This window comes from Quercus robur, chromosome 8 (genome assembly GCF_932294415.1).
Source record: "Quercus robur chromosome 8, dhQueRobu3.1, whole genome shotgun sequence".
In the NCBI taxonomy this organism is placed as follows: Eukaryota; Viridiplantae; Streptophyta; class Magnoliopsida; order Fagales; family Fagaceae; genus Quercus; species Quercus robur.
Window position 1 is genome coordinate 22,311,304 of NC_065541.1, and position 27,276 is coordinate 22,338,579.

Below are 27,276 nucleotides of genomic sequence, written 5' to 3' on the forward strand. Positions count from 1 at the left end.
GATCTAGCCTTTTGCCCTTTTTGGGCAAAATATTTGGCATTATGCCTCTGTTTCGAAACTATATAGGGGCGTGTCCCTGTTTCAATACTCGATTATATGATAATCGAGTTACTTAAATAACTCGACTATTAAGAAACCGAGTTCTGGGCAGGTTCTTGCCACGCTGGTGTTCCAACTTGGCTTTTGGACAATAAAATATTCCCGCTTTACTGTTTGTAACTCGTCAATGTGGAAACCGAGTTATATGCAAAATAAGAAGGAGTTTTTGAATGTAACATCTCTAAAACTGTTTGTCTTCCTTCCTCAACAGTTTCTCTCCGTTCCTCAGTCCGATCAGTAGCCCCCGTCAGTCCGTTCAGTAGACCATTCCCAAGTTTAACGCATCTTCAAGTTCTCCTATTTCTACCCGCACCCAAACCAAACCGTTCAGTAGACCCTTTCCGAAGCTGAATCCAAACCCACACCCAAACCCACACTTTTTCAATCTCACCACAGCCGAAGCTCAACCCAATCTGTCTTCAGAGTTAAAGGATTAGAAACGTATTAAGGTAATTTGTAAATGTTGAGTTCAAATTTTAATTTTTTCCCTTTGCATGTAATCTGATTTGAGTGTGGCTTCTTAAGTTTTTCTCTGTTAGATTTTTCTCTATCTCTATTCATAATTATTGTTGCTGTTTTAGCTTTGTTGGGTTTGGTTTTGAAGTGGGTTTGGATGCACATCTAGGGCAGAAATTCATGTAAAATACAGTTAGCATGACAACGGTGTTCATTGTTAGGGGAAATTGCTTTGTAATTCATATAGTTTGAAAGTGTATCAAATCAATCCCTATTTTTTCCAGAAATTATGTCACAAGTTATGTCATAATTTTGAATCAGGGAAAATTTCTTTTTAATTCAATGCTGAATGATCTTGAATTGAGAAGCTATTGGTTTTACAAGCTTCAAACTTACTGGCTTTTACAAGCTTCCACTTTGTTTAGTTATTATTATAATAGATATAATGTGTGTATAATGGATATGCACGCATATATCTACACACAGATCATGGACATCCTAAAACCTTTGCTGCCATTCACTCTGCTTAGGGCTCTAACTGTTAGGGGTGTACACGGTTTGGTTCGGTCGGTTTTAGAGAGATTTTTTGCACCACACCTGTGGGGTGAGGTTTCACCAAATGCTTAACCGCACCTGACTTTTGAAAGATAAAAACCGGTCTACACAAAGTGCGGTTAATATTAACGGTTCGGTGCGGTTCGTTCTATTATATGGACTGGATTTTTAAAGATTCCTATTCCAAGCTCTGGGCTTTTAAGCCTTAAAAAAATAGTATTTTGAGCCCATTATAATTTCTTTTTTTAACTGACTTCTTTTTAACTTTTAACTAAGCCTTTCTTTATCAAGTTTCAACCAAGAAAGACAACTTCAAACCTGCCACCAGACTCATATCATTCCAAATCAAATACACAATTATAGAGTATCAAGTCTCAACTATAATTTAACTTAAATTCAACCTGTCAAATTAAACATGTAATTATTAAAAACATTAACACATTAATAAATCTAAACCTGTCACAACATTCCAAATCAAACACAATTATAAAATATCAAGACACAACATTCCAACATGGCAACAACATCAACATTAATATTTCTATTATAGTAATCACATCAAATATAAACAGTAGCACAGCCCCAAGGAGGAGTAGTAGTGCAGCACTACAAAATAGTCAAGTAGTGCTTGAGAAGCATTATACAAATATACATAATGGATGTTGGACCAGAATATACACTGGTACACTACACAACTACATATTTTTCACAAAAAATGGAGGTAGCCTAGTCTACTAAGACTAATAGTGTTTCATTCAGTGCTTGTGTTGTCATGTGTGCAACTAGTAAACAAAAATAAAGCAGAAAGCAGCAAAGAAGCATCAAGCCAACAACCAGCAGCAGCCCAAGAAATTCAACTACAAAAAATTTCTGCAATCAGCCAGCCAACAACTCCAACTCCAACTCCAAGTCATCATATGCAAAAAACTCCATCCCTACAATGTCAATCCCCAAAAAATAATGATAAGTAGAAAGTATAAAGCAATACATGACAATTAACACCATTACAAACAGCAACCAACAAACATAAGCAAATTACATAAAATTTTTAAGTTACCTTAGGTAGCTAAGTCCAAAAAACAACCTCACCTTCCAAATCAGTCTAGAACAAAATCTGTACCCACAATGGGTTTTGGTGCAAGCTCTAAAAGGGGAAAAAAAACCAAAAAAAAAATTGTATATAAATAATAACTCACAAATAAATAAATAACATAAATACAAGAGAATTTATAAATAATAAAAGCAGAAAAAGATTAGAAAAGAAGATAAACACATTACCCGATTCAAGTTCATAGTTTTCCACTTCATCCATTGCCTCTCGTAGGTTAATTGGTTCAGTTGAATCCTTGGACCTCAACCAATTTTGTGTACAAATCAAAGCTTCAACAGTATTGGGAGACAATGAGCTATGGAAAGGATCCAAGACACGACCCCCTGTGCTAAATGCAGATTCTGATGCAACAGTAGAGACAGGAATTGCCAAAACATTACGAGCAACTTGAGAAAGAATCCTATATCTTGAAGAATTCACCCTCCACCAATCAAGAATATCAAAACCTTCCGTCTCCGGATCTACACTAGCTTCTAACAAGTATCGGTCCAATTCAGATTTGCATTCTACACTATCCTCATCTGCTGAGTGCTGTTTGTAAATGTTATTGTACCTCTTCATCCTTTCTTCTGCACTACCAAAGCCACTTAGCACGAAGGACATGGTAGCAACATCACTACTACCAAACTCACTAGTCCCACTAGCACTAGCACCACATGGGGTCCCCATTGCTCCACTATAGTGCTTGAACAATCTATTCAATGCTTCCCTAACTCTTAATCCTAACTCATCAGCCTTCTCCTTGTCATACCATTGCTTGATCCAAAACCTCACATATTTCAATTTATATCTAGGATCAACCACAACAGCCACAAACAACATCGGATTTATCCTATCAACACTTCCCCAATACTTATCATACTTCAATTTCATTCTTTGTGCCATACCCTTTAACAAAGGATCACCCCTACCATTACACAATTGATTTAACTGGTCTTGAAGACAAACAAGCTCATGGAAATACACATTAGTAGTCACAAATAAGGAACCAGAAAATCTTAAAGTTGCCTCATAGAACATACCAAGAAACTTTGTAAAAAGTCTTACATTTTCCCAATCTAAAAACCGAGGGGGACCACTAGATGGATCCTCAAAATAACGAAGGAAATGCCCATCATCTTCCTCCATCCTTTCAAATGCAGCCACAAACTTTAGTGCACTTTCTAACATCAAGTAAGTTGAATTCCACCTAGTAGACACATCAAGGCACAACAAACTTTTGCTTTGAATTTTTTCTTTTTCAACACATGCCTTAAACTTCTCAAATCTATTAGGAGAGGATTTCACATACCTCACTACATTTCGAACCTTAACAATTGACTTATTAAGGTCCCTTAGCCCATCTTGCACAATTAAATTCAAAATATGAGCACAACAACGCATATGAAGGAACTCACAACCCAAGAGGCTACCCACCCTATCCTTTGTTTTACTTCTAAGATATTCTATGGCCACATCATTTGAACTTGCATTATCCACAGTAATTGTAAAAATATGATCAATCCCCCATTAAAGCAAACAAGACTCAACCACCCTATCAATGGTCTCACCCTTATGATCAGGTACTAGACAGAAATTCAAAATCTTTTTATGATAAACCCAATCAACATCAATATAATGTGCAGTCAAACAAAGGTAATTAAGGTTTTGGATTGAAGTCCAAGTATCAGTTGTCAAACACACCTTTTGACCAGCCATTAAAACTTTTCTCAAACTCTCCTTCTCCCTAATGTAAACTCTAAGACAATCCCTTGCAACAGTAACCCGAGAGGGAACTTCAAACCTAGGCTCCACCTCTGCCATAAAATCAATGAACCCACTATGCTCAACAAACCTAAAAGGTAGTTCATCAACAATTATCATCCTAGCCAAGGCCATCCTTAACCTTTCCACACTAAACTTTCTCAACACCAGCTCATTACCCCCCTCTCCCTCCCTTTTTTTTTTTTTACTTTGGTAACTCAAAGTGGTTTGGCCTTTATCACGCCTATAGGGGTACTTCTTACAACCAGATTTTATATGAGACCACATGGCAGAGGTTCCATTTCTTTTTGGGTGACAATTATAACTCTTTTTACAATAGTTGCACTGGGACTTAGGGTAAAGGGGTCACAACCCTCTATTCTAGAGAAATGGTCCCATATCTTGGAAGACTCTTTACCACCATTAATAGTAGCTTGTTGAGTTTCTGTTTCTGTTTGAGGGGGTACAGCACCTGATGGTGGAATAGGAGATTGTGTATTCGGTTGATTAGCCTCAGCACATGAATTAAGAGTAGGCTCAGTAGAGGGGGTGGAAGAAGAAGCACAAGCAGCTATGATCTAATTACATCAATATAAATAACAATCACATATACATAGTAATTAAGGAATCAACAACAAATAAATCATGCAAGAAACCTTTAACTTAAACACACAGTCATACTCATACACTAATTTCAATAAAATATTAGTAAACAAAAACTATACAAGCAGCTTTCTCAATGCTAAAATCACAACAAGATAATCAACTAAAATCACAACATATTAACATGATATAATAAACTAAATCACAACAGTATAATTAATCAATAGGATGATCAACAAATAAATTTACAATCTTTGAACCCTAGAAACAAAATCAAACAACAAACAACATGAGTGAACCTTAAAAAGAAATATTATATATGTATATAAATAAAATCAGAACAGTATGATTAATCAATAGGATGATCAAAAAATAAATTTACAGGTCTTTGAACCCTAGAAACAAAACCATACAGCAAACAACATGAATGAACCTTTAAAAATAAAAAACACTAAAACTAAAAGCAAAATCAAACACAAAAATGAAAGTTTGACACAACATGGTGAACTAAAATAAAAAAAAATAAAAAAAAATCCTTAAAAGAAAATCAAAAAAAAAAGAAAAAAAAAATTATGAACTCAAAACAAGATATAAATAGTATGAGAAAATACCCAAGAACTATTTAAGCCTTCGAGATTTATAAGCTGAATCTTTTAAATTAACCCTGAAATTACAAGAAAATAACCAAAAAAAAAAATTAGAATCATCAAGAAACATTTAGTGACCATAAAATAAAACTAAAACAAAATAGGGGTTAGGGTTACCAAAGACAGAACTACATAGTGGCAGAGCCACCACGGTGGAGAACGGAGATGAAAAGGAGATTGACTGTCTCAGGTATTAGGAATTTCGCGAGAACTTGAAAGGAAAGCCTTTCTTTGTGACAAAGTGAGACTGAGAATCAGAGATGAGTCTTAACAGTGAGAGTGAGAGCTTGTGTTCTTAAATAGGGGAAGGTTAGGTCGGAGCTTAAGACTAAGAATTTGAGAGGGAAAAACTACTGTTTGTTTGGTGGGATTAGGGTATGGAAAAAAAATTATGTGCCTGAGTGCAAAAGAGAAGAGAAAAATTATGTGCCTGAAAATCTGAGATTGAGAGAGAAACATTACTAATTTTTCGGCGGGATTAGGGGTTGGAAGAAACATTATGTGGCTGACTAAAAGCAAAAAAAGAAGATAAAAATGGTTAGGTGAGAGTGAGAGCCTGAGATTGAGAGGGAAAAACTATTCTTTGTTCGGCGGGATGAGGGTTTGGAAGAAAAATGGAGGTAGCTGTCTAGCACTCTAGCTGATGAGTGATGACTGAGTTTTGAGTTCTGTCTGAGAAGAAAGAGTGTGGGACTTGAGAAATGCAAAAATCTAAGGAGTAAAGTGGAGAAATGAGAGCAGGAGTAGGAGAGGAGAAGAAAAGACGTGTGTGGCTGAGATCAAAACAGAAAAAAAAAAAAAATATATATATATATATATATATATATCTTGTACAGTGACTAGCTTCATCAGTCACTCAAACAGTAACAGGTATTTTTTTAATTTATTTTTTAATATATTTTTTTTTCAAAAAACTGACGGTAATACAATAACCCATACGGCCACAACATTTTTTTTTAATATTTTTTTTTTCAAAAAACTAACAGTAACACGTTAACCTATACAGCCACATCATTTTTATTTTATTTTTTTAATATATTTTTTTAAAAAAAATTGACGGTAACACATTAACCCATACTGCCACAACTTTTTTATTTTATTTTTTTAATATATTTTTTTCAAAAAATGCAAGTGGGAGACTAAGTTAGACAAGACCACTCAAAGTTTGATACTGTTCCTCTTTCCTAGCGTTCCTTTTTTTTTTTTTTTTTTTAATTCTGAAAAACGACGCCGTTTTGAACCTGATAGCAAAATTTTAAAATGGTTCCAAAACGGCGTCGTTTTGAATTAGATTAAAAAAAAGAAAAAAGAAATGAAACGGCGTCGTTCTAACTAACTTCCTTCTTCTTCCTTTGGATCTCTCAGTTTCACGCCAAACTGGTACTCTCTCTCTCTCCCTCTCAATTTCTTTTATTTTAAAACTGATGAATGATTATATATATATTAATATATTATATATATGTATAAGTTAAATATATATATATATATATATATATATCGGTTCGGTTCGGTTTCTCTTCGGTTTGCAGATCTTGCTGCCGACCACCGCACCAGCCGACTTCGGTAACGGAAAAAGCCTACCGATCATCGCGCCAGGAACCTTCGGTGGAGCTTTCGACGGTCGGATCGGCGAGGTTTCGGGCAATTTTGTCGGCTCCGGTGAATTGTTGAACAGGCCTACTAACTGTGCCATACTGTTTTTATTCAACATCTAAGTTTTGTTTTGTTTTTTTTTTTTTTTTTTTTTTTTTTTTTTTTTTGTTTTTGTTGGTTTCATGTCATTATCCTTGTAATATCATATGGGAACATATAAACTTACTTACCACATCAATTGAAAGTCACTTACATTTTGTGTACAGATGCATAATTGATTGTCTTAAGAGACTAGAATTGTCTTAGAAGTTCTTAAAGTACTTTTTTTTTTTGTTATTAGTATTCCTAGTCTTTCTAAGAAAGGATTTAGAAATAGCCTATATAATGAACATTCCAACTTTTTTCAATCGCAATTGCTATCTCCTACCTAAATGTGAGTGCTTAGGAAAGCCTAGGTGTGATTGCCCAGTGTTTTATCTTTCTTTATTTGATGTTCTTTTTATTGTTTAAATACCAAACAGCCATCAACACATTCAATATGTTATCAAGAATCTAGTTTAGTGCTGAAATTCCTAAAAAGCCTACATCAAATTTGGTATTAAAGCCCGTTCAAGCTTCTGTCTTGTGTCAGATTAGCAGCCTTTTATGGGTTATGTTTGTTGAGTAAGTACATCGAATTATTATTGTTATCATCTATTACATTTGGGGTTGAAAAGGGAACTTAGTGGCCTTAGTGGCCTTTTAGGGTCACCCAATCCTTTCATAATAGGTTGGGTTAGGTTAGGGGGCATTGAGATTTGTGGTGGCTTTTGGGAATGGAAATAGTATATCCTCTGAAAAGCCAACTGTTTTCAGGTTGTGGTGCTTCTAGGGTGCTTCTAACGGACCTAGGGCTTTGTTTATTTATTTATTTTTTTGGTGGTTTGGCCTACTATACTTATTTCCCAAGGGTATTGGTGGAGGTATTGATTTCTGTGTGTCGGAATTAATTTTTGTGGGTATAAAGTGTAGGCTTTTGAATGTGATTTGATATGTAATTTAATTAATGGAAAAGAATGGAATATGAATTGCCACCTAGGCCTTTGATGCAGATGGAAAATTGCAATAAAGAAACAAAGATGAAAAATGATAAAAAAAATTAAAAACCTACGAGTCAGTGATGGGAATGTAACTGGTGGTTTCCTTTAAAGAGATTTTTAATTTGGGAAGTTTCAGATGATGAAGAGTTCTATTGGGACCTTCCTTAGTCTAAACTTGAATTTACTCTTATTTGATTGCAGTTTTCTTTAAAGACCTTTTAATTTGGGAATTTCAGATGATGAAGAGTTATCTTGGGACCTTCCTTGGTTGATCTAAAGTTGAATTGACTTGACTCTTATTTGATTTTTTGTTTTTGTTTTTCCCTGTTGGATTGCTTTTAATTAAGTTCTCCCAGAATAAAGACAATTTGGTAAATTCCAGGTCTTCTGGAATGGGCTGGCCTTGGTTGCACCAAAGGCCTTGTCGCCTCACACCTTAGGGCGTTGGGCCATATAAGGCCTTGGCACCTTAAGGTTGCCTTTCACCTTTAACTACCTTGACCCTATTTCTAGTTGACTTAGGAAAGCCAACTATTGATTTTAAAAAATCTACTTGATTCGAAGAAAAGAAATGAATTACTAATAACCTAATTTACGACCAAGGCTTGACCAATAAAAATATAATTGACTTCTAAGAAAAAAAATAATCGACTTCATAAAAACAAATGAAGAAAAAAAACCCAAAAGAGAAGAAAGCAAAGCTCTTGGACTGTTATGGTCACCAATTCAGTGTTCATTTGACACATAACTATGCACACACCATCATTTGATGGTATAGGTCTCACAGTTGTTTAATCCATTTAATTAAGCTCAATATTAATTTGACTACTATTAGTTGCCTCCAAAGTTGTGCTTGTGAGTGAGATGTCCATTGCACTAGAGTCTCTAATGGAACCTTTACCTACTTCCATGTTTGTCTCCCCCCTTTTTTGTTGAAAACACACCTCACTAGCCACTAAGTTACAATGAACCCTTTTCACTTCTTGCTTTATTAAATAAAATTTCTTTTAGAGTGTGATGTCAAGTACGGGAACAAGCAAAAGCAAAAGGAAAGAACTTTACACTTTGTTTAAAGAAGGGAAATTCTACTACTGATGGGTGGCAGGGCTTGTTTAGGGGTAATTGGTAATTGGGTACCTTTTAATTTTAGAGCTATGTTTTAGTGTTTTAGAATGGTGTTTTTTGTGGTGTTTAATTGATTGTTTGGTTTGGATTTTGCTGTGTTCATTTGTTGGTTTACTTTGTTTGATTTAGACATTGATTCTCACCTTGGTTGGTTGGTTAGGTTGCTTATACAATTTGCAACTATGTGTCTTTTTTGTTTATGCCTTGCAGCCATGAACGTTAGGTTGTTTATATTTTAGTGTTTTACTTTAACTCTTCCTTGATATGATTAAATGGATTGAAAAACAGTGTATATAGATGCATGATGTATAATTCAGTTGAGCAATTATATGTTTTCAATTTTCTGTCAAATCTCTATTTCACTCTCTTTCTCTTTCACTCTGTTTCTCTCTATATTTGTTTCTGTGAGTTTGTTGTAGAACATTCAATTACTTGCCTGTGTTTACTTCCAAAAGCCAAGCTTTTCTTCACTATTAAACATAGACCTACGTGTCTAACATGATTGCATGCGTGTCAGATATGCAGCAAGTGGGAAATGTGGATCCTGGACCGAAGGTTGGTACACAGTTGACGCAGCAGCCAGTTCATCGATCCACGGTGCTTTGGGAGACACCAGCCGGTCAGGTACGTAGTTGTACTGAACTTTGGACATGTTGAAATCATTTATTTTTATTTCTGTAGGGTTCTTTGATTATTTGCAAATAGACATTGGACATGGTAGAATCTTTTGGTTTAGGCAGAATTGTATTTAATCCAAAGAGAAAATGATATGAAGCATAAATAATCAAGAAAATTGTATGGAGCAGAAATGTTCAAAGTCAGTAGATCTCATTTAGAAGCTATAGTAATCAATTAAAAAATGAATCTGCTGCCATTCTTTTTTCCAAACATGCGCACACAATTACGCGTGGCTACACATAAGACAATTGACGACTTTGATTCCTAATTCCCTACTCCATTTGACATAGTGAGGCACTTTGTTCATTCATTTCAAAACATGATGCCCATCACCTTAGTGCTAATTTTAAACAATGTCATTGATCTTGAATTGATCCTATCTGCTATTGAGATAGAGCGAATAAGCAGTTAACATTGTAACTAACGTATTGCAAAATGTTCATAACTAACTAGTTAGCCTACTGTTTCTTGCATATTATTATTATGTAGCATTCTTATAGTTATTCCGCGTGCACTATCCTAAGACAATGCTCTTTCATGTGCAGGTAGTGCCAGGCGTGCTAAAGTGCAGACGTCGAAGTTGCAAGTTACCCCAGCATGGGCTTGACCCACGGATTGCTCGCTACATAATTGAGGCAGGTTTTGAAGGGTTATTCAAGGTTCCAAACTTGGAAGTGGATCATGCGTTGATCACAGCATTCGTTGAGCGTTGGCGTCCAGAGACGCACACATTCCACCTACCGCATGGAGAGATGGGCATCACCTTACAAGATATTGAGGTGATGCTAAGGGTTCGTGTTGATGGGTTGCCAATGACTGGGGCTGTCAAGATGGATTGGCTTACGTTGTGTCTTCAGTTATTGGGTCATCGTCCACCAGACCCGATACCGCATCCCCATGAAAACACCTCTATCCTTGCTGGGGCGAGGCTAAGATTCACCTGGCTGGATGCACAATTTAGTGGTCCCCTAGCTGCGGATGCTACTGATGAGGTAGTGCAGCAACATGCGCGCTATCGCATACTCAAACGATTAGGGATGATTTTGTTTATGGACAAGTCGGCAAACCGGGTGTCGGTGATGCCTCTACAGTTCCTAAACCCAATCAGCAACGCGAAGAGGTACAGTTGGGGTAGTGGAGCATTAGCCTGGCTGTACAGGCACTTATGCAAGGCATCGGAGACGAAGGCAATGCAGATTGGAGGAGTAGTGATGTTGGTGTAGCTGTGGGCGTATTCAAGGTTCCCACTGATATGCTCTGTTATGAGGTCGCCACTACCGCCAGTGGAGGCAGGTCCCCTTGCCAGTCGGTATATTATTTGATTAGTTTGATACAATTGTCATGCCATTTGTCATTCACCATGCATGTGTCTATAGTTTATGCCACTTGTAATACATTCACTAAGGACACTGCTGTCAAAAAGTAAACCTTGTTTCAAACCAAAAGTCCAATTGACATTAATTTAATGGATTACTTAACAAGATAGAGCATGCCAATATACACTGTTATGAGTGCAGAAGAAAATTACAAATAGAATATACTTTTTTTTAATAGATAATGCTAATACATAACACTTAGTTGCATCTATTAGTGCAAAGAGAATCACAGTCACACACGTCATTCAGTACTTAATATGTACTCGGCCACAATTTATAAAAATAGGTTGTACAAAATATTGGTAAATAGTATATAATCTGATCGTATTTAAGTATAATATTGATATTGAAGATGTTTGTTTTTAAATTTTGGCTAACTCATGAAAAAATCTCTGTAATAATTTCATTTGGTAGTGTATGTAGACTGGTAATTTTTTTCAACAAGGAAAAAACGGGTTGTTTGTTAAACAATTTATATACATTGTTCTGAACTTATATCTAAATTTGTATTATTATGAAACAATGAATTTGTTTGTGTTTATTATATTTTCCGAAGGCATATTCATATGCTCAAAAATTCACAGTCTAGACTTCATTTTTAATTCTTTTTTTAATAGTAACAAGTGGGGATGAAACCAATGAAATAACCTTCGGAGAAAACGTCTAAACTACAATGCTCTTAATGTCCTTTGTGTGCGATTGACTCACATGTAGTGTAGTAGACCATGGTACACCAAGCCAGATAGCTCCAATATCAGTTTCATGTTTATGACAACATCGTAATTCACTTTTTTCCCCCTATCATATGGAAATTAATCTCTTCAGTTCTAAAGGCATAAAATTAGGAGAGAATTGAACCTGCCAACTAGAAAATATTTGTTTGCAACACTTCATCAATTGTAACTACAGATCCATTTAAATTTTAAGCCTTGCAAAGGTTTTAGGTATTTCCTTACTTATTTCTAATAAGTATTGTCATATCACCGAAAATACGAAAGCTAATTAATGGCTTCATTTTTGGTACGCATTTATTTTTGTGGCATCATTGTTGTTTGATATTAACTAATGAGCATTGTCTGAAATTATATGTTTACTAGATGGAAGGGGCCGAAGAGTACGACAGAGCATGCCACACATGTGCTAGCTGCGTATCGTGCGTCACTGTCAAGTATACGGGCACACCAGGTATTCTACCGCTTCATGTCACAAGGATATAATTCCCCATATTTTTTGTTTTCACTTTCTAGGGTTGTCAACTACTGCATGTGTATAGTTAATAATGTAACTTTGGTCGATTAGACCATAGATATACAAGGAATTAGTTACGAATACCAGAAAAAGGTGGGCAATCAATATAAAGTACCTTCATTAGTAATTTTACACTGATTTGATTCCACATATATTTAGTTGTGTACACTTAAATTTTCTTCCTCGGTTTTAGCTAGTGCAACCAGTAGTATCCGGGTGCATCTTACCATGTCAAATCCAATAAGAGGGGGAAATAGGTCAAAAATGTCTTAGGATTTTTAGTGAAGTGGTTCTTCAATGGTCTTATACATGTGTGCTCACATTGAGGATTGACATATATAAGTACGTATTTGACTTGTTTTTTTGTTGACCATTTCTGCAGGTTGTCTGGGAGCCATACAGGGATGTCCTAGAGTTGTTGCCCCTATATTGCACTGTCGGCCGACATATATGGAGGGCCACTGTGCCATTGATCTATTTTTGGATAGTAGAGGATCATCATCCCGAACGTGTCTTTTGTCAGTTCAGGATGAAGCAAGTGCCACCGGATATTGTGGATACATCCGTTCATCTCCATAAAATCTCCCTCCAAGGTAAACTAGATAAGGATTGGGTGCAAGAGCATGCTGTCTACATTGACCGATGGGCCCATAGAGAGGAACATATTGCCGACACACCGGCATTGGATGGGGACACGACATACCTTGCTGCTTACATGGAGTCGTACCGAAGGATGACCAGACTGTACATTACACGCGACTCAACGTATTGGGAAATCCTGGTAAGACAACAATTCGATGCTTCTTTTATGGATTGACAATATATGTGTGTTGCTGCATGCATTATGAAAATTTAAGTTTTATGGAGCCATTGGATCAATATTTTGATATTCATTTTAGAGAACATTTCATTTCTTCCCACTAGATATGCATCTGTCACAAGCAATATGTACTGGTGTACCATTTCAATGTTCATATATATATGAATAAGCTCAACATGAGATATAGTCAAAAATCAGAACTCGATTTGCCCTTAAAGGCATAGTGTTGCACAACACAAAACTAACCAAAGAAGTTTTAACGGGACTCCTTTATTTCATAGGTTGAGTCCAATGTTGAATTGCTATCGCAATGCGAACCAAACTCCTATGTGTACAACCACCTGAAGAGGACGCTGGATCTTGTCGGAGAGATGAGCCGAGCGGCATTGGAGAATGCGCGTGCCACGGCGACTGAGGCGAGCACACAGGCCACAGGCTGTGGTGGGGGAGGTCGTGGGTCTGGAGGGTGTGGACGCAGTGGAGGTCGTGGATACAGTGGAGGTCGTGGAGGTGGTCACGAGGATGACGATGACTTGGGTAACTTCCAACTCTAATACCTTCAATTCTTACTGACTTTAACTTCTACTACTTTCAGTTGTAATTTATTTAGAGGACATATTATAGTAGCGAAGTATATATTGTTTGATAACTAGATTTTAGGGTTAATTTTCACTTCCTTCTCATAATTATGGCATTAATGAAAATTTTTCTCAATTTGCTAAGGTAAGTATTTTCTTTGTAGGCCAAATACCTTTTTGTCCATATATTTTGGCATTGTTTTCAATTTGGTCCTTAAGTTTTTGAAGCTTTCATTTTGGCTATTATCGTCGTCACATTGACAGAAAATACCTACATTGCTAATAGGCTACGTAGTTTAAACATAGTAGTTTTAGTAAGTAAAACAATGATAGGGTGCAAAATAACAAAAAGTTTAAAAGCATAGGAACTAAAATAAAAGTTGAGAAAACTTAAGGACCATATTGAAAATAATGTCAGCATAGATCAAAAAGGTGTTTTAGTTGTATATTAAAATGAGAACACTAGTTTAAACCGATGGTTAAGATCATTAGCATAACCTTACAGCCATACTCATGTAAACAGCAAAAGAATGACATTTTATTTTATTTTTTGGGTATTTGTATAAATCATTCCTAACAAAATGATATTTTTAGCACATTTTCCACCTGTTTTTTTTTTTTTTTAAACACGTGTTTCAATAAAAATATATATGAATATATCTAAAAGCAATGGGAAAAAAAGAATTTGATGGTTAAACAACAAACATTAAATCAAATAATGTGAAAGAGAAGTAAGCAAAACAGGTATACAATTCAATATCATACACACACACAAAATTCAGTATCACACACTGACGTAATAGGTTGAAACTCTCTCAAAAAAAAAAATTTAATATCACACACACGCAAAAAAATTAAATGAATTTTACAATATTTAATTAGATATGAAGAATCATTCCCATTTGCTTTGAATCTTGTTAATGTGGTTGAATTCATAAGTTAATACCCGGCTTCCGTCCATTCGCTTTAGCACAAATCTCTCTGCCAAAATATAACAACCAAATTTCCCCCACCTACCCGTTCCTCCAAATTCCTCTACTCTTTTCAAGCTCACTTGTATGTCACTCCCCCCAACCCATCCAACCCTTTCCTGCTCCCACTTCATTCTCTCAAAAACTTCCAAGCTCAATCCCACACTTCTTTCTTGTCCCTCTATACTACAACCCTTGAACCACATTATTCCATTGACCACTTTTACATCCATAACTTCCCTCCCAGCAACTGAAACCACTTCTCTTGGAAGAACAACATCCACATCAACAACATTGCCTTGGCTCCCATTATTTTCACATGCAAATATTTGTTCCCACTTTTGCTCAAGCGTCAGCTCGTAATACATTGATGTACTAATTTGGTCTTTCAATGTTCCTTCCTTAATAAACATAAAAGGAGAATACCACTTTCCCACAACCACTGGTTGAGAACTCGTACATGATAGCGGGAAGTTGAATTCTGGAAGGCGAGCACGGAGGGCACTATCTAGGCCTAGTGCATTACCTAATCGAAAATTGCTAGGAGTTGAGGTATGCACTTCCCACCCTTTTCTTCCAAGGAACTTTGGAGGAAACCCATCCGGTGTTATAGGTTTGGCAACAAAACCACCCCCTTGACATCCTTTTTCAATCCGATGAATCTCAAATTGCTGGTGTATGTCATTGGGATCCAAAGGTTTTGGTGTTACATCACTAACATACTTGAAGCAAAAGCAGTTTCCCATATCGTCCTCCTTAGAATTTTGATACGCTTCCCTGATAAAAGGCCAATTGAAAGTTGATATAGTAACATTAATATTTTGATAAAATTAGCTTATATTGCCAATAAGCCAACACTTTAGCAAAATCTTCCTTTGAAGTACATATGTCTTTGCATGATATATATATATATATATATATATAGACACACACATGATAATGTTTGGCTTTTAATTCTCACAATATTTTGTCCTATAAGCTCTTCAAACTCATAATTTTACATGTCATAATTTTAATATAAATATATATATATATATATTCATTTAATTGAGCCCAAATTTTATTATATATTTAAACCCTCCAATAAAATTTTGTCATATCATATCATATGCAAGCACAATCATAATATATGTATGTTAATAACTATCATAATTAGTTACGCCTACTATAATTCTTTCTTATTGAATTAAAATTTTAAAGATTCTACCATGGGATTATATTTTCTCATTCTTAATAATATGCTCACCTACTTTCATGTTAATTGGATATCATGTACTATCTAATCTATAAATTCATGCTTTATGTATAATTCTAAAATATAAAAAACTTAAAATCTAAATAATTTATAGATATTTTTAATTTGGATTATATGTTCTCATTATTCTTAATATGCACAGCAAATCTTGTGTTAATTTGAATGTCATATACTAGTTGATCCATAAACTCATGCTTTATGTATAAAATTTAATTATTTAGTGTATTAAAAGGGGCAATTAAGGTACAAGGCCAATGAGCTCTAACGATTTAAAGCAAGGTGCAACATGCAAATTTCATATCACTATTTATTTTTTAATTACAAAATAGTTTCTAGAAGAAAACTACAAATATTAAAGCGAGACAGAACAGTACTATGAAAATATTATATCTCTTCTAAAATTAATAATTAAATTATTAATACTGGAAATTGAATTCAACTTGATATATAATATATATATACGCATACCCTTTATGGCTTCCACGTCTCTTTATGACATAGTACCGATTGGAAGACAACGGCTGATTAAGAACTGGGATTAAGTTTGCGTAAAAATAAGAAACATTTTCGCTCTCGCCACCGCCTGATGAATAGCGAAGCTTTAGGTTCTTGTTCTGAGGGAAAGGCAAGTCCTTCAGCTCATCACTCTTACACAATCCAAAACAAGTATACTGCTGCTCGGCTTCTTCATCTTCGATGACCAAAATACCAGAATTTGGACCTTCAGGGGGTGGCCATGAGAGTGCCGAAGGATTCTTTTGGAACATAGAGAGAGGCCTTGTCACATACATTTTTTTTCTTTTCCAAAGATTATTTTCTGCTCTTTGACTTGTACACCATATGCTATATGAACTTTCATGTATTTATACGTGGAAAAGGAAACAACGTGTCAGACAAGTCATGGATTTCATTGGATCAGACCAGTGACGGAAGAGAGGCGTGCGGGAGAAGATTTCCTTTGAAAATTGAAAGGTATAAGAGAAAAATCACGCCCCGGGTAGCCGCCATAATTTTTTATTTTTTTATTTTTTGAGAAACAAGGTAGCAACCATAATTAAGCAAACTGTGTGATGTGTGGGCTCCACCATTTTGACAAAAAGCGGAATTTAAATTTTGAGATACCAAACATGAATTTTGGAATTTTTGTAAGGTAAAGTTTGGGTTATGAGTTGTGAGTTTTGAATATGAGTGTTTTTTTTTTTTTTCTTTTTTTTTTTAAGAAACGAGTTTGAGCCATGAATATTAAGTTATAAAAATTGGATCATGACCAAACCAAACAAGTCCTCAACCTTCTCACCTCAACTCTACAACTTTATCCGTTTTTAACTTAATTTTCTTAATTAAGCAAACTGTGTGATGTGATGTGGACTCCATCATTTTGACAAAAAGCGGAATTTAAATTTTGAGATAAGGTGATTGGGTTATACAACTAAACATGGATTTTGGAATTTTTGTAAGAAAGTGAGGTTTGGGTTATGAGTTTTGAGTTTTGAATATGAGTATATATATATATATATATATATATATATTTTTTTTTTTTTTTTTGAGAAACGAGTTTGAGCTAGGAATATTAAGTTATAAAAATTGCATCATGACCAAATTAAAAAATGCATCTTAAACACATGTTTTCAATTTTTAACAATATTAGACGCATTTTTACACATTTTTTCACTCATACGTATTTCAAAAAACTACAAACAATATTACTCAAACTCTTCTACCAAACAGACCCTTAATTTTCTTAATAATATTTACAAACTTCTTAAAAAAAATGATTATTAATTATTGGGAAGAGTTCAAAAACCAAAGTTGACAAGATAAATTATGTGCTCTAAATTGTCACGTCACAGAATATGTAATAGCAAGGAGTTCGAAGTTGCCTTGCAAATTCTGGGGGAATTGTGAAAATCTTTTGGCTTAAATTTATGTTGTATAATAATAATAATAATAACTAGTCGCTAACCCGTGCGATGCACGGAAAAGTTATTAACTATGAAAAAAAAAATTCAACAATGAGTAATTAGACATTTTGCTAATTAGCATTTTTTGAAAAATGAAGAAATATTTAACTTCTATACTTTTGTAAAACTCCCAATAGTTATGTATATATATATAGACACACTCAAAACTAATATAAACTGCAAAGATATAAACAAAGACCATGTTATGAGGAAGACACATCAAATTTCAAATTTGAATAGAAATATGACTTTCTTGTAGTAATAACAATAAAAACAATTCAAAACATGTAACAATATCAAAATTATAATACCTAATCTCATTATCTTTTATGTTGAATTCAAAAAAATAATTAATTAAAATTAATCCAAACAAATAATTAATCAACCAAAAATCACATGAACCTAAATAAAAAACATTTAAGGTGAAGAATTAAGATCAACCTACTGAAACGCAAATACTAAAAACTTCAGACCTAAAACTTCAAAATTTATAGAATCCTCAAATTCTACTTCAAAACCAACCAAGTTCAACAAATTTATATATAATATACCAAATAAAAATTTATCGGAAAACATAGGTTGCAGCTTTGATTTTTCTCCAAAAAATTGGAGATGCTTTATCTGCCATATACAATATAAAATAATTAATAGAAATTCCAACCCAAAAACCAAACCCATGAAAACAATGTAAATATAAATGTGGAGATTAACCCAAATGCTCAAAAGAAAATCAATTCTAAGCATAATAAAAGAATAAGATAGAAAGAAAAGTTCATGCACATGTGAAAGCAAATAAGAAATTTGGCATAAAAGATAAAATTCATTACTAACAATATAAACAAATATCCACATATGTTGAATTGAAATTCTATTAATAATAATATAAAGGTGGTAATTGTTTTTTGAGTCCTATTTTCAACATGAGTCCTTTTTTTTTTTTTAGTCCTATCAGATTTTTTTGTTTTATTTATTCAAATAATATTGATGTGTAAAATTGTAGTGAAATTGAGAAAGAAAGACTTACCCCACTCTTATTAAACTGATCATAATAGCGTTTGATTTCTTCATCAGTCATTTCACGCTTTGCTATATATTCATATACTTGGCCATCAATTATGACCCTTTTTTCGGAGATTCTAGCCTTTTGCCCTTAATTTTTAAAAAATTTAGCAATATGCCCCTATTTTGAAACTATATAGGGATATGCCCCTGTTTCGATACTCAATTACTTTAAAATCGAGTTTCAATGAAATACTCGATTCGTAAAAAATCGAGTTATGCCCAATAAAACTGAAACAAAAAAAAAAAAAAAAAAAAAAAAGCATGGAACTCAATTTTAGGGAAGTCGGGTTCCAAAACGCCGCTATAGGGCTTAAAAACGCCACTATAGGGCTTAAAAACGCCACTATAAAGCCCCCTGAATGTGGGGCGATCACACTTATAAAAAATTTGTAGGAAAACACCGCTATAGGGATTTAAAACGTCACTATAGGACTTAAAAACGCTACTATAGGACTCCCTGAATATGGGGCGATCACACTTATAAAAAAAAATTTGCATGGAACTCGATTTCCTGAAACTCGAGTTCCATGCAATTTTTTTTTTTTTTTTTTTTTTTTTTTTTTTTTTTTTTTTTTTTTTTTTTTTTTTTTTAAGTTTGATCAGGCATAACTCGATTTTCTACGAATCGAGTATTTAATTGAACTCGACTTTAGGGTAATCGAGTATCGAAACAGGGGCACGCCCCTATATAGTTTGCAAACAGGGGCATATTGCCAATTTTTTAAAAAATTAAGGGTAAAATGCCAGAATCTCCCCCTTTTTTCAAACTTACTGCCCATTCATGCAATTGTAGTCTAGGCTGAATTGGAGATCGGTTTCTGGGGTTCTTTCTGTTTGTGCAAAAGAGTGAGAGTGAGAGAATGAAAGGAGATTGGGAGATAAATCATAAAACTATTGTGTTGTGGATGAAGAGCCGAAAATTAGTAGTATTTATATGTTATCTCTTGGATGCATTAGACTTTGAATGATAGACAACCTCTTTTTATTTTTTCAATATTTATCTTTCTTGGATGTATTAAAATTTGAATGATTGACAATCTCTTTTTAGGAGGGGAGAGATAGTAGCCTTTTTTATATTAAAAAAATGATAATTTTATTTAAATATTAATGATAATGATGAGTTTGAGTTTAAGTTGGACTTATTAGAAAGATAAAATTTTACTCTTTGTTAAATTTGGATTAAACAAAAATAATTTTATTTAAATAAAATGATAATTTTATTTAAATATTGTGCTGACGTGGAAAATTGTGGGAGCTTCAAAGGCTTCGGTTTTATATATATACTAGCATTATGTCCGTGCGATGCACGGTTTAATCAAAATTTATATGTAAATAATTTTTTTATTAATTTAATTAAAATAAATAATAAAAATAAATGAATATTTTACTTTTGAGTTACATAATGAATGCATGTTGTGTGAAACTAAGGTATCATAATATGCATATATATATATATATATAATTGAATGAAAGATGGTAAAGGTACCTAAAATATATATAAAAAATGATTTTCAATAATACATTGAACTTTAAGGCTCGTGGGTTCCAGTTAGCTCAACTGGTGAAACCTCAATTCAATAATTAAGAACAATCTAAATTATTAAACATTTAAAAATTTGAAGTAGAGAAAGACTCACATGAGAATTTAATTTTTGTCCTTGAAAGCATGGAAGAAGGCACTGAAACTCGAGTGAGTTTCACCCTACCAAGTTTAAGTTTAAACTTAAAGTTTAAGTCTTGTGCGTTGCATGCTACATGTGTGTGTATATGCATAAAAAATTATCTAAATTTAATATTTATTGTAGAAAAGAGATGGAGTAGTCTTACCCTAGTCTAGGTAAATCTTATTATAATTCCTTTGTGTAGTGTGTGAATATGCATGAAAAATTATCTGAATTTAACATATATTGTAGAAAAGAGGTGGTGTAGTCTTACCTCTATCTAGCTAATTCTTATTACAATTCCTTCGTGTAGCGTGTGAATATGCATGAAAAATTATCCAAATTTAACATATATTGTAGAAAAGAGGTGGTGTAGTCTTATCCCTGTTTAGGAAAATAATTTTTTTATTAATTTACTTTTAAATTACATAATGAATGCATGTTGTTTGAAACTAAGGTATCATAATATGCATATATATATATATATATATAATTGAATGGAAGATGGTAGAGGTACCTAAAATATATATATATATATATATATATCTATATATATATATATATATATAATGATTTTCAATAATACATTGAACTTTAAGGCTCAATTAATCACATAGATTTAAATGGAAAACCATTGAATTTAATAATTAAAAACTATTCAAAACAATAATTGAAATAATGTTTAAGTGAAACCTCAATTCAATAATTAAGAACAATCTAAATTATTAAACATTTAAAAATTTGAAGTAGAGAGAGACTCAAATGAGAATTTAATTTTTGTCCTTGAAAGCATGGAAGAAGACACTGAAACTCGAGTGAGTTTCTCCCTACCAAGTTTAAGTCTTGTGTGTTGCATGCTACATGTGTGTATATGCATGAAAAATTATCTAAATTTAATATTTATTGTAGAAAAGAAGTGGAGTAGTCTTACCCCTGTCTAAGTAATTCTTATTATAATTCCTTTGTGTAGCGTGTGAATATGCATGAAAAATGATCTGAATTTAACATATATTGTAGAAAAGAGGTGGTGTAGTCTTACCTCTATCTAGCTAATTCTTATTATAATTCCTTCGTGTGGCGTGTGAATATGCATGAAAAATTATCTGAATTTAACATATATTGTAGAAAAGAGGTGGTGTAGTCTTATCCCTATCTAGAAAAATAATTTTTTATTAATTTACTTAAAATAAATAATAAAAATAAATAAATATTTTACTTTTAAGTTACATAATGAATGCATGTTGTGTGAAACTAAGGTATAATAATATGCATATATATAATTGAATGGAAGATGGTAGAGGTACCTAAAATATATATATATAAAATGATTTTCAATAATACATTGAACTTTAAGTCTCAATTAATAACATATATTTAAATGGAAAACCCTTAAATTTAATAATTAAAAACTATTCGAAACAATAATTGAAATAATGTTTAAGTGAAACCTCAATTCAATAATTAAGAACAATCTAAATTATTAAACATTTAAAAATTTGAAGTAGAGAGAGACTCACATGAGAATTTAATTTTTGTCCTTGAAAGCATGGAAGAAGGCATTGGAACTCGAGAGAGTTTCACCCTACCAAGTTTAAGTCTTGTGCGTTGCATGCTACATGTGTGTGTATATGCATGAAAAATAATCTAAATTTAATATTTATTGTAGAAAAGAGGTGGTGTAGTCTTACCCCTGTCTAGTTAATTCTTATTATAATTCCTTTGTGTAGCGTGTGAATATGTATGAAAAATGATCTGAATTTAACATATATTGTAGAAAAGAGGTGGTGTAGTCTTACCTCTATCTAGTTAATTCTCATTATAATTTCTGTGTAGCGTGTGAATATGCGTGAAAAATGATTTGAATTTAACATATATTGTAGAAAAGAGGTGGTGTAATCTTATCCTTGTTTAGCTAATTCTTGTTATAGTCCTTTTTTTTTTTTTGCAAGGAGGTAGAAAACCCCTCTTTATATATATATATATATATATATATATATATAAGTCAGCGTTAATATATAATAGCTAAGATATTAATCTTTGGAAGTGGTATCTCATATGGATTAGTATTTCAATTGTGGGTTTTGGTAGTTAGAAGTTAGCGCATAGTAGTTAATAATTAGAAAATTACTTTGCAATTTTTTTAAACCAACCCCTTAAAAAAGTTTTAGAAGAGTTTAAATCACGTTAATAAATTATCTCTCTATTCATTTTTTTTTAATCATGTTAAAAAAAGTTACTAATAAAATTATTATTAGTAAACATTTCTTAGCCTTATCTATTTAGCTCTGTTGCCAAATTTATATAAATTCTTTTATTTTATTTTATTCCTTTTTTTCCAAAGAATATAACACAACCAAAAACCTATAAACGATAATTTACATTCAATATAAAGAATATAATCAAAATTATTCATAATTTAAAATTAAGAAATTAACACAAATTATAAATTAAGATATAAATTTAGAAAAGCAATAAAGAATAAACCTGTTTATTTTTTCTATCACTTTGAGAGCGAGTTTTTTTTTTTTTTTTTCACACGTAGTAATATAATTTTTTTAAAAAAAAGGATTAGATGAAGAGTTTGAATTGTAATCAAATTAAAATTTTTTATCAACATATAAATTATAATAATAAAAGGATTAGATGAATAGTTTGGATTGTAATCAAATTAAGATTTTTATCAATTTAGAAATTATAGGAGAAGAAGATAAGTACAAAAAAAATTATATTAATTTTTTTAAAATTCTAAAAAAATTTCTGCAATTTAGTGCAGTCACTTGGCGCAACTACAGTTTCTATGCCTAACTTTTATTATATAGTATATGATATTGATAATAATAATAATAATATTTCAAGCAATGGGGTTCTCCAATTGGTGGTTGCCACGTGGACAAGTCACATTTCATTTTCCTGGAATTCAAAACTGATTGTTTGAATGCGAAAGTGTGTTTTGACTTTTTGCAATGTTGCAACATGTTTTTGCAATGTTGAAAAATGGTCCCTTCATTTTGGGCTCATTTTTATTTTGGCCCATATTTTTTTATTGATAAAAATACAAAACTGACCCTCTAAGTTTCACTCTTTTTCATTTCAATCCTCTAACTTTCAGTATTGTCAATTTAGTCCTCTAACTTTCAATTTTTATCAATGCAGATTCCGTTAAACCCCAGTTATGGGCTGCCGTTAATGTCATGAAACTATGCCATTTTTCCCTTTTTTTTTATTTCGAAATTAAAATTTTTAAAAAAAAAAATCTGTTAAAAAAAAAAACATTCAAGGGGAACGACGTCCCCTTAAATCAAAACCAAGGAATCACTCCACACCCAAATCCCATTCGTCAGTACCCACCCAACAAAATTAAAATTCAAAAAAAAAAAAAAAAAAAAAAAAAAAAAAACTTGCACTCATCATTTATTAATTAACTCTTGTATTACTAGCTTCCCGTTTGTTTCCCAAGAAAATCAAAAAAGAGAAAAAAAAATTTATGAATAGACTGTATTTAGCTTAGATAGTCCGTACAAAAACAAACTAAATACTATCTGATCCAAGGTCCACTGATTCTTTCAATGCTAGAGAGAGAAAGATAGAGAGAGAGAGATGACCTTTGCAGGAATTGGATGTCGACGTGGCGGAGGCAGCTCCAGCACCATTCACTAGCGTCTTCATTGTCTTTCTCCACCAAACTATTTTCCCTCTCTCTTTTTCAATTTTCAAGAAATGATCGGAAAAAATATTATCAACAATTCATTTCTAAAAGCTGAAATCAAAAGCTCAGCTGAAAACAAAAAGCATCAGATCAACTCCATCCAAAACCAAAGCAGAAACCAGTTTCTTCTTTTTTCTATTACGGCAAAAATGGAGGCTATAGGTCACGGGAAAAGGAGAGCCAACATCGTTCCCCTTAAAATGTTTTTTTTTATATTATGGAATCCTACCTTGGCAAAAATTAAAAGTTAGAGGACCAAATTGACAAAACTGAAAGTTAGATGACTGAAATGAAAAAGAGTGAAAGTTAGAAGATCAGTTTTGTATTTTTACTGCTTTTAATTTCTAAAATGAAAAACGCGTTCCATTTTTGTTCTTACCATCATCTTACAAACAGAAATTATTTACGTGGCAGACGGACTGCACTACTAGCACACTAAATGCTGATGTGGCCATTAAAATAATATTAAGAAAATTGTATTTAGCATTTTAAAAATGTCATGTTAGTATATATATATATATATATATATATTTTAAAGCTAAAAAACAAATTCTAAACTATCTTTTAAGAAAAACAAATAAATAAGTAATTTTTTTTTCTTTTCATTATCTTGTTGGAAGAACATGTTCTTCATGTTCTTCCTCAAATAACATGTTTGGCAACCACAAAATTAAAAAATTAATATTTTTGTTTCTTTTCTTGCATTTCTTAGCAACCAAACATCAAATCTCATTAAGACCAAAACCCAGCCATCACCCAAACACCAAAACATCTCAAATCCAAAACACCAAAACCCATTGAGAGCAAAACCCAACAATCACTGATTGAGAGAGACCTATCAATTTGAGAGAGAGACCGGTCTGAGAGAGGAGGAGCTTGAGACAATTGGGTCTGATTTTGAGCGAAATAGAGAGATAGAGAGAGTGGGTCAGTCAGAGAAAGAAAGAAAGCACAATTATAAATCTCAAATCCTAAATGTTTTTCTTTGCAGAACCAATGGTTTCTCCCAATGGCTCTATTTGACTTTCATTTTCCATGCATTCCTGTCTCTACTAATTTCTTCACAGCCCTATCTTAGCTTGAAGTGTTGCCTCAAATTCCAGTTGGCTAAAAGACCAAAGTGTTTTTGATAGGCCAAAAACGAATTGACCCATTGTGATAAATTAATTGATTAATTAGTAAAGATTATTAATTAATCAAATTAACATGCAAACGTGCGGTAGCACAAACAAATCACCAATTAAACTAAGTGCAGCGGAAAATAAATTGACACGGTGATTTGTTTACAAATAGCAAAAACCAACACGGCAAAAACCCCACAGGGTGATTTTAAGGTCACCACTCTCGAGAATCCACTATTATCACAACAAGTGGTTACAAGTAAAAGAATCTCAGTACCTTATACCAACCTACAGTTGAACTCTTACCCCAATACCCAATTGAACTTGTTCTGTAGTGAGAATATCTCCTTGTAATGCAAGGCTCCCAGTACGTGACTAATCAATTACGCGGATTCCAGTATGCGACTTCAATCACCAACTAGAGAAAGTTGTTGGCTGCAAAGTTTTTCAATTCATCATACGATAAAGATCCAGAAGATGCTTGGTCACAAAACCCTATGGTGCACAAACACAGCAACTTCTTCACAAGAAAGATGAACTAGGACAAAACTCTGTCTCCGATTACAATTTGCTTAAACAAACTTTGCTCAACACTTGTGCAACTTGTGTCTATGTTGATGGCCCTCCTCATCAAGGCTGGGGAGCAATCATTGCTAGGATAGAGAAAAATTGAACTAGGAATTTAGGGGAAAAAAGAAGAAGAAGGAAACCTTTTGCAATGTGATAGAGCATACAATTGGTGAGAAATACAAACAATGCAATTAAAATAAATAAAAAGATTACTATAAAAATTAAATAAAAATTTATGAAACAGTACTAGAGTAAAGATAAAGTGTGTGGGTAGAATTTATATGAATAAAAAGAAGATAGGTTTATTAGGATTTAAGTGATAACTTAATGGTGCTGATTATATATATATATATATATGTGTGTGTGTGTGTGTGTGTGTGTGTGTGTGTGTGTGTGTGTGTGTGTGTGTGTGTGTGTGTGTGAGCGTGCCCGATACTTGAGTTCAAACTCCACCTTTTACTTCCCCACGAATTACTTAGAAAAAATAAATAAAAGGGTAAAATGCAAAACTGACCTTCTAAGTTTCTTTAAATTTCATTTCAGTCCTCAAACTTTGCTTTTGTTCATTTCAATCCTCTAAGTTTCAAGTTTATTCAATTAAGGCTTTTCTATCAACTTTTGTTATATATTGTGGTTAATTTTTCAATTTTATAAATTTTTCTTCAAACTTTTTTAATTAAAAAAATTCAATTAATGATTGAAAAATATTTTCCAGATTTATTTTTTCAAAAAATTTTAACAAAAGTTAACGGAAAGGCCTTAATTAAATAAATCTGAAACTTAGAGGACTGAAATGAATGAAAGCAAAATTAGAAGACTAAAATGAAATCTAAAGAAACTTAGAGGGTCAGTTTTGCATTTTAGCCTAAAAAAAAAAAAATACATAAGGCATGTGGTATTCAAAACACAAACTTTCACAATTATAAAGTCAATAAATTGCTTTCATTACTATGGTACTGATAATGAGATATAAATAACCCTTTTACAAGCCCTAGAGAATTACACAAAACGTTCTCAAGGTCAAATACACTTTGCTGTTGACACCCCTAACAGCCTTAGGGTTAAATACACAGAATTAACTTCTATAGCAGTTACTACCTAGTAACAATCTGGGTCTTGGACAATCTACCACATGTGTTCTGACTTAGGACACTTTCAACTGATGCTGTCTTGGCATGTTCTCCATGTTTCTAGCCCCTACACAACAGGTCTGAACATCAGGAAATCTAGGGACTCCTTGGTAACTGCTTGATAACTA

General features: G+C 33.0%; 2 protein-coding genes across 2 annotated transcripts; both read right to left on the reverse strand.

The window, feature by feature from the left end:
- Window positions 1-1,644: 1,644 nt before the first annotated feature.
- LOC126694997 (zinc finger BED domain-containing protein RICESLEEPER 2-like) lies at window positions 1,645-4,530 on the reverse strand. The gene is made up of 3 exons (XM_050391585.1): window positions 2,389-4,530; window positions 2,168-2,254; window positions 1,645-2,045 (listed from the first exon to the last, which is right to left on the reverse strand). The coding sequence occupies exons 1-2, from the start codon at window positions 3,602-3,604 to the stop codon at window positions 2,208-2,210; spliced, it is 1,263 nt and encodes a 420-aa protein (XP_050247542.1). The 5' UTR covers window positions 3,605-4,530; the 3' UTR covers window positions 1,645-2,045; window positions 2,168-2,207.
- A 9,913-nt stretch (window positions 4,531-14,443) lies between these two features.
- Window positions 14,444-16,785, reverse strand: LOC126694998 (uncharacterized). Its single transcript, XM_050391586.1, has 2 exons — window positions 16,406-16,785; window positions 14,444-15,459 (listed from the first exon to the last, which is right to left on the reverse strand). The coding sequence occupies exons 1-2, from the start codon at window positions 16,726-16,728 to the stop codon at window positions 14,604-14,606; spliced, it is 1,179 nt and encodes a 392-aa protein (XP_050247543.1). The 5' UTR covers window positions 16,729-16,785; the 3' UTR covers window positions 14,444-14,603.
- Window positions 16,786-27,276: the final 10,491 nt, after the last annotated feature.

Bases quoted from the DNA above. Each gene is read 5' to 3' on its own strand.
- LOC126694997 (XM_050391585.1), bottom strand. From the start codon at position 3,604: ATGCGTTGTTGTGCTCATATTTTGAATTTAATTGTGCAAGATGGGCTA. The intron at 2,255-2,388 runs GTAATGTGTTTA...TTCCCCTTTTAG, and splicing joins AAACTATGAACTTGAATCGG to AGCTTGCACCAAAACCCATT.
- LOC126694998 (XM_050391586.1), bottom strand. From the start codon at position 16,728: ATGTATGTGACAAGGCCTCTCTCTATGTTCCAAAAGAATCCTTCGGCA. The intron at 15,460-16,405 runs GTATGCGTATAT...GCCTTTTATCAG, and splicing joins AGACGTGGAAGCCATAAAGG to GGAAGCGTATCAAAATTCTA.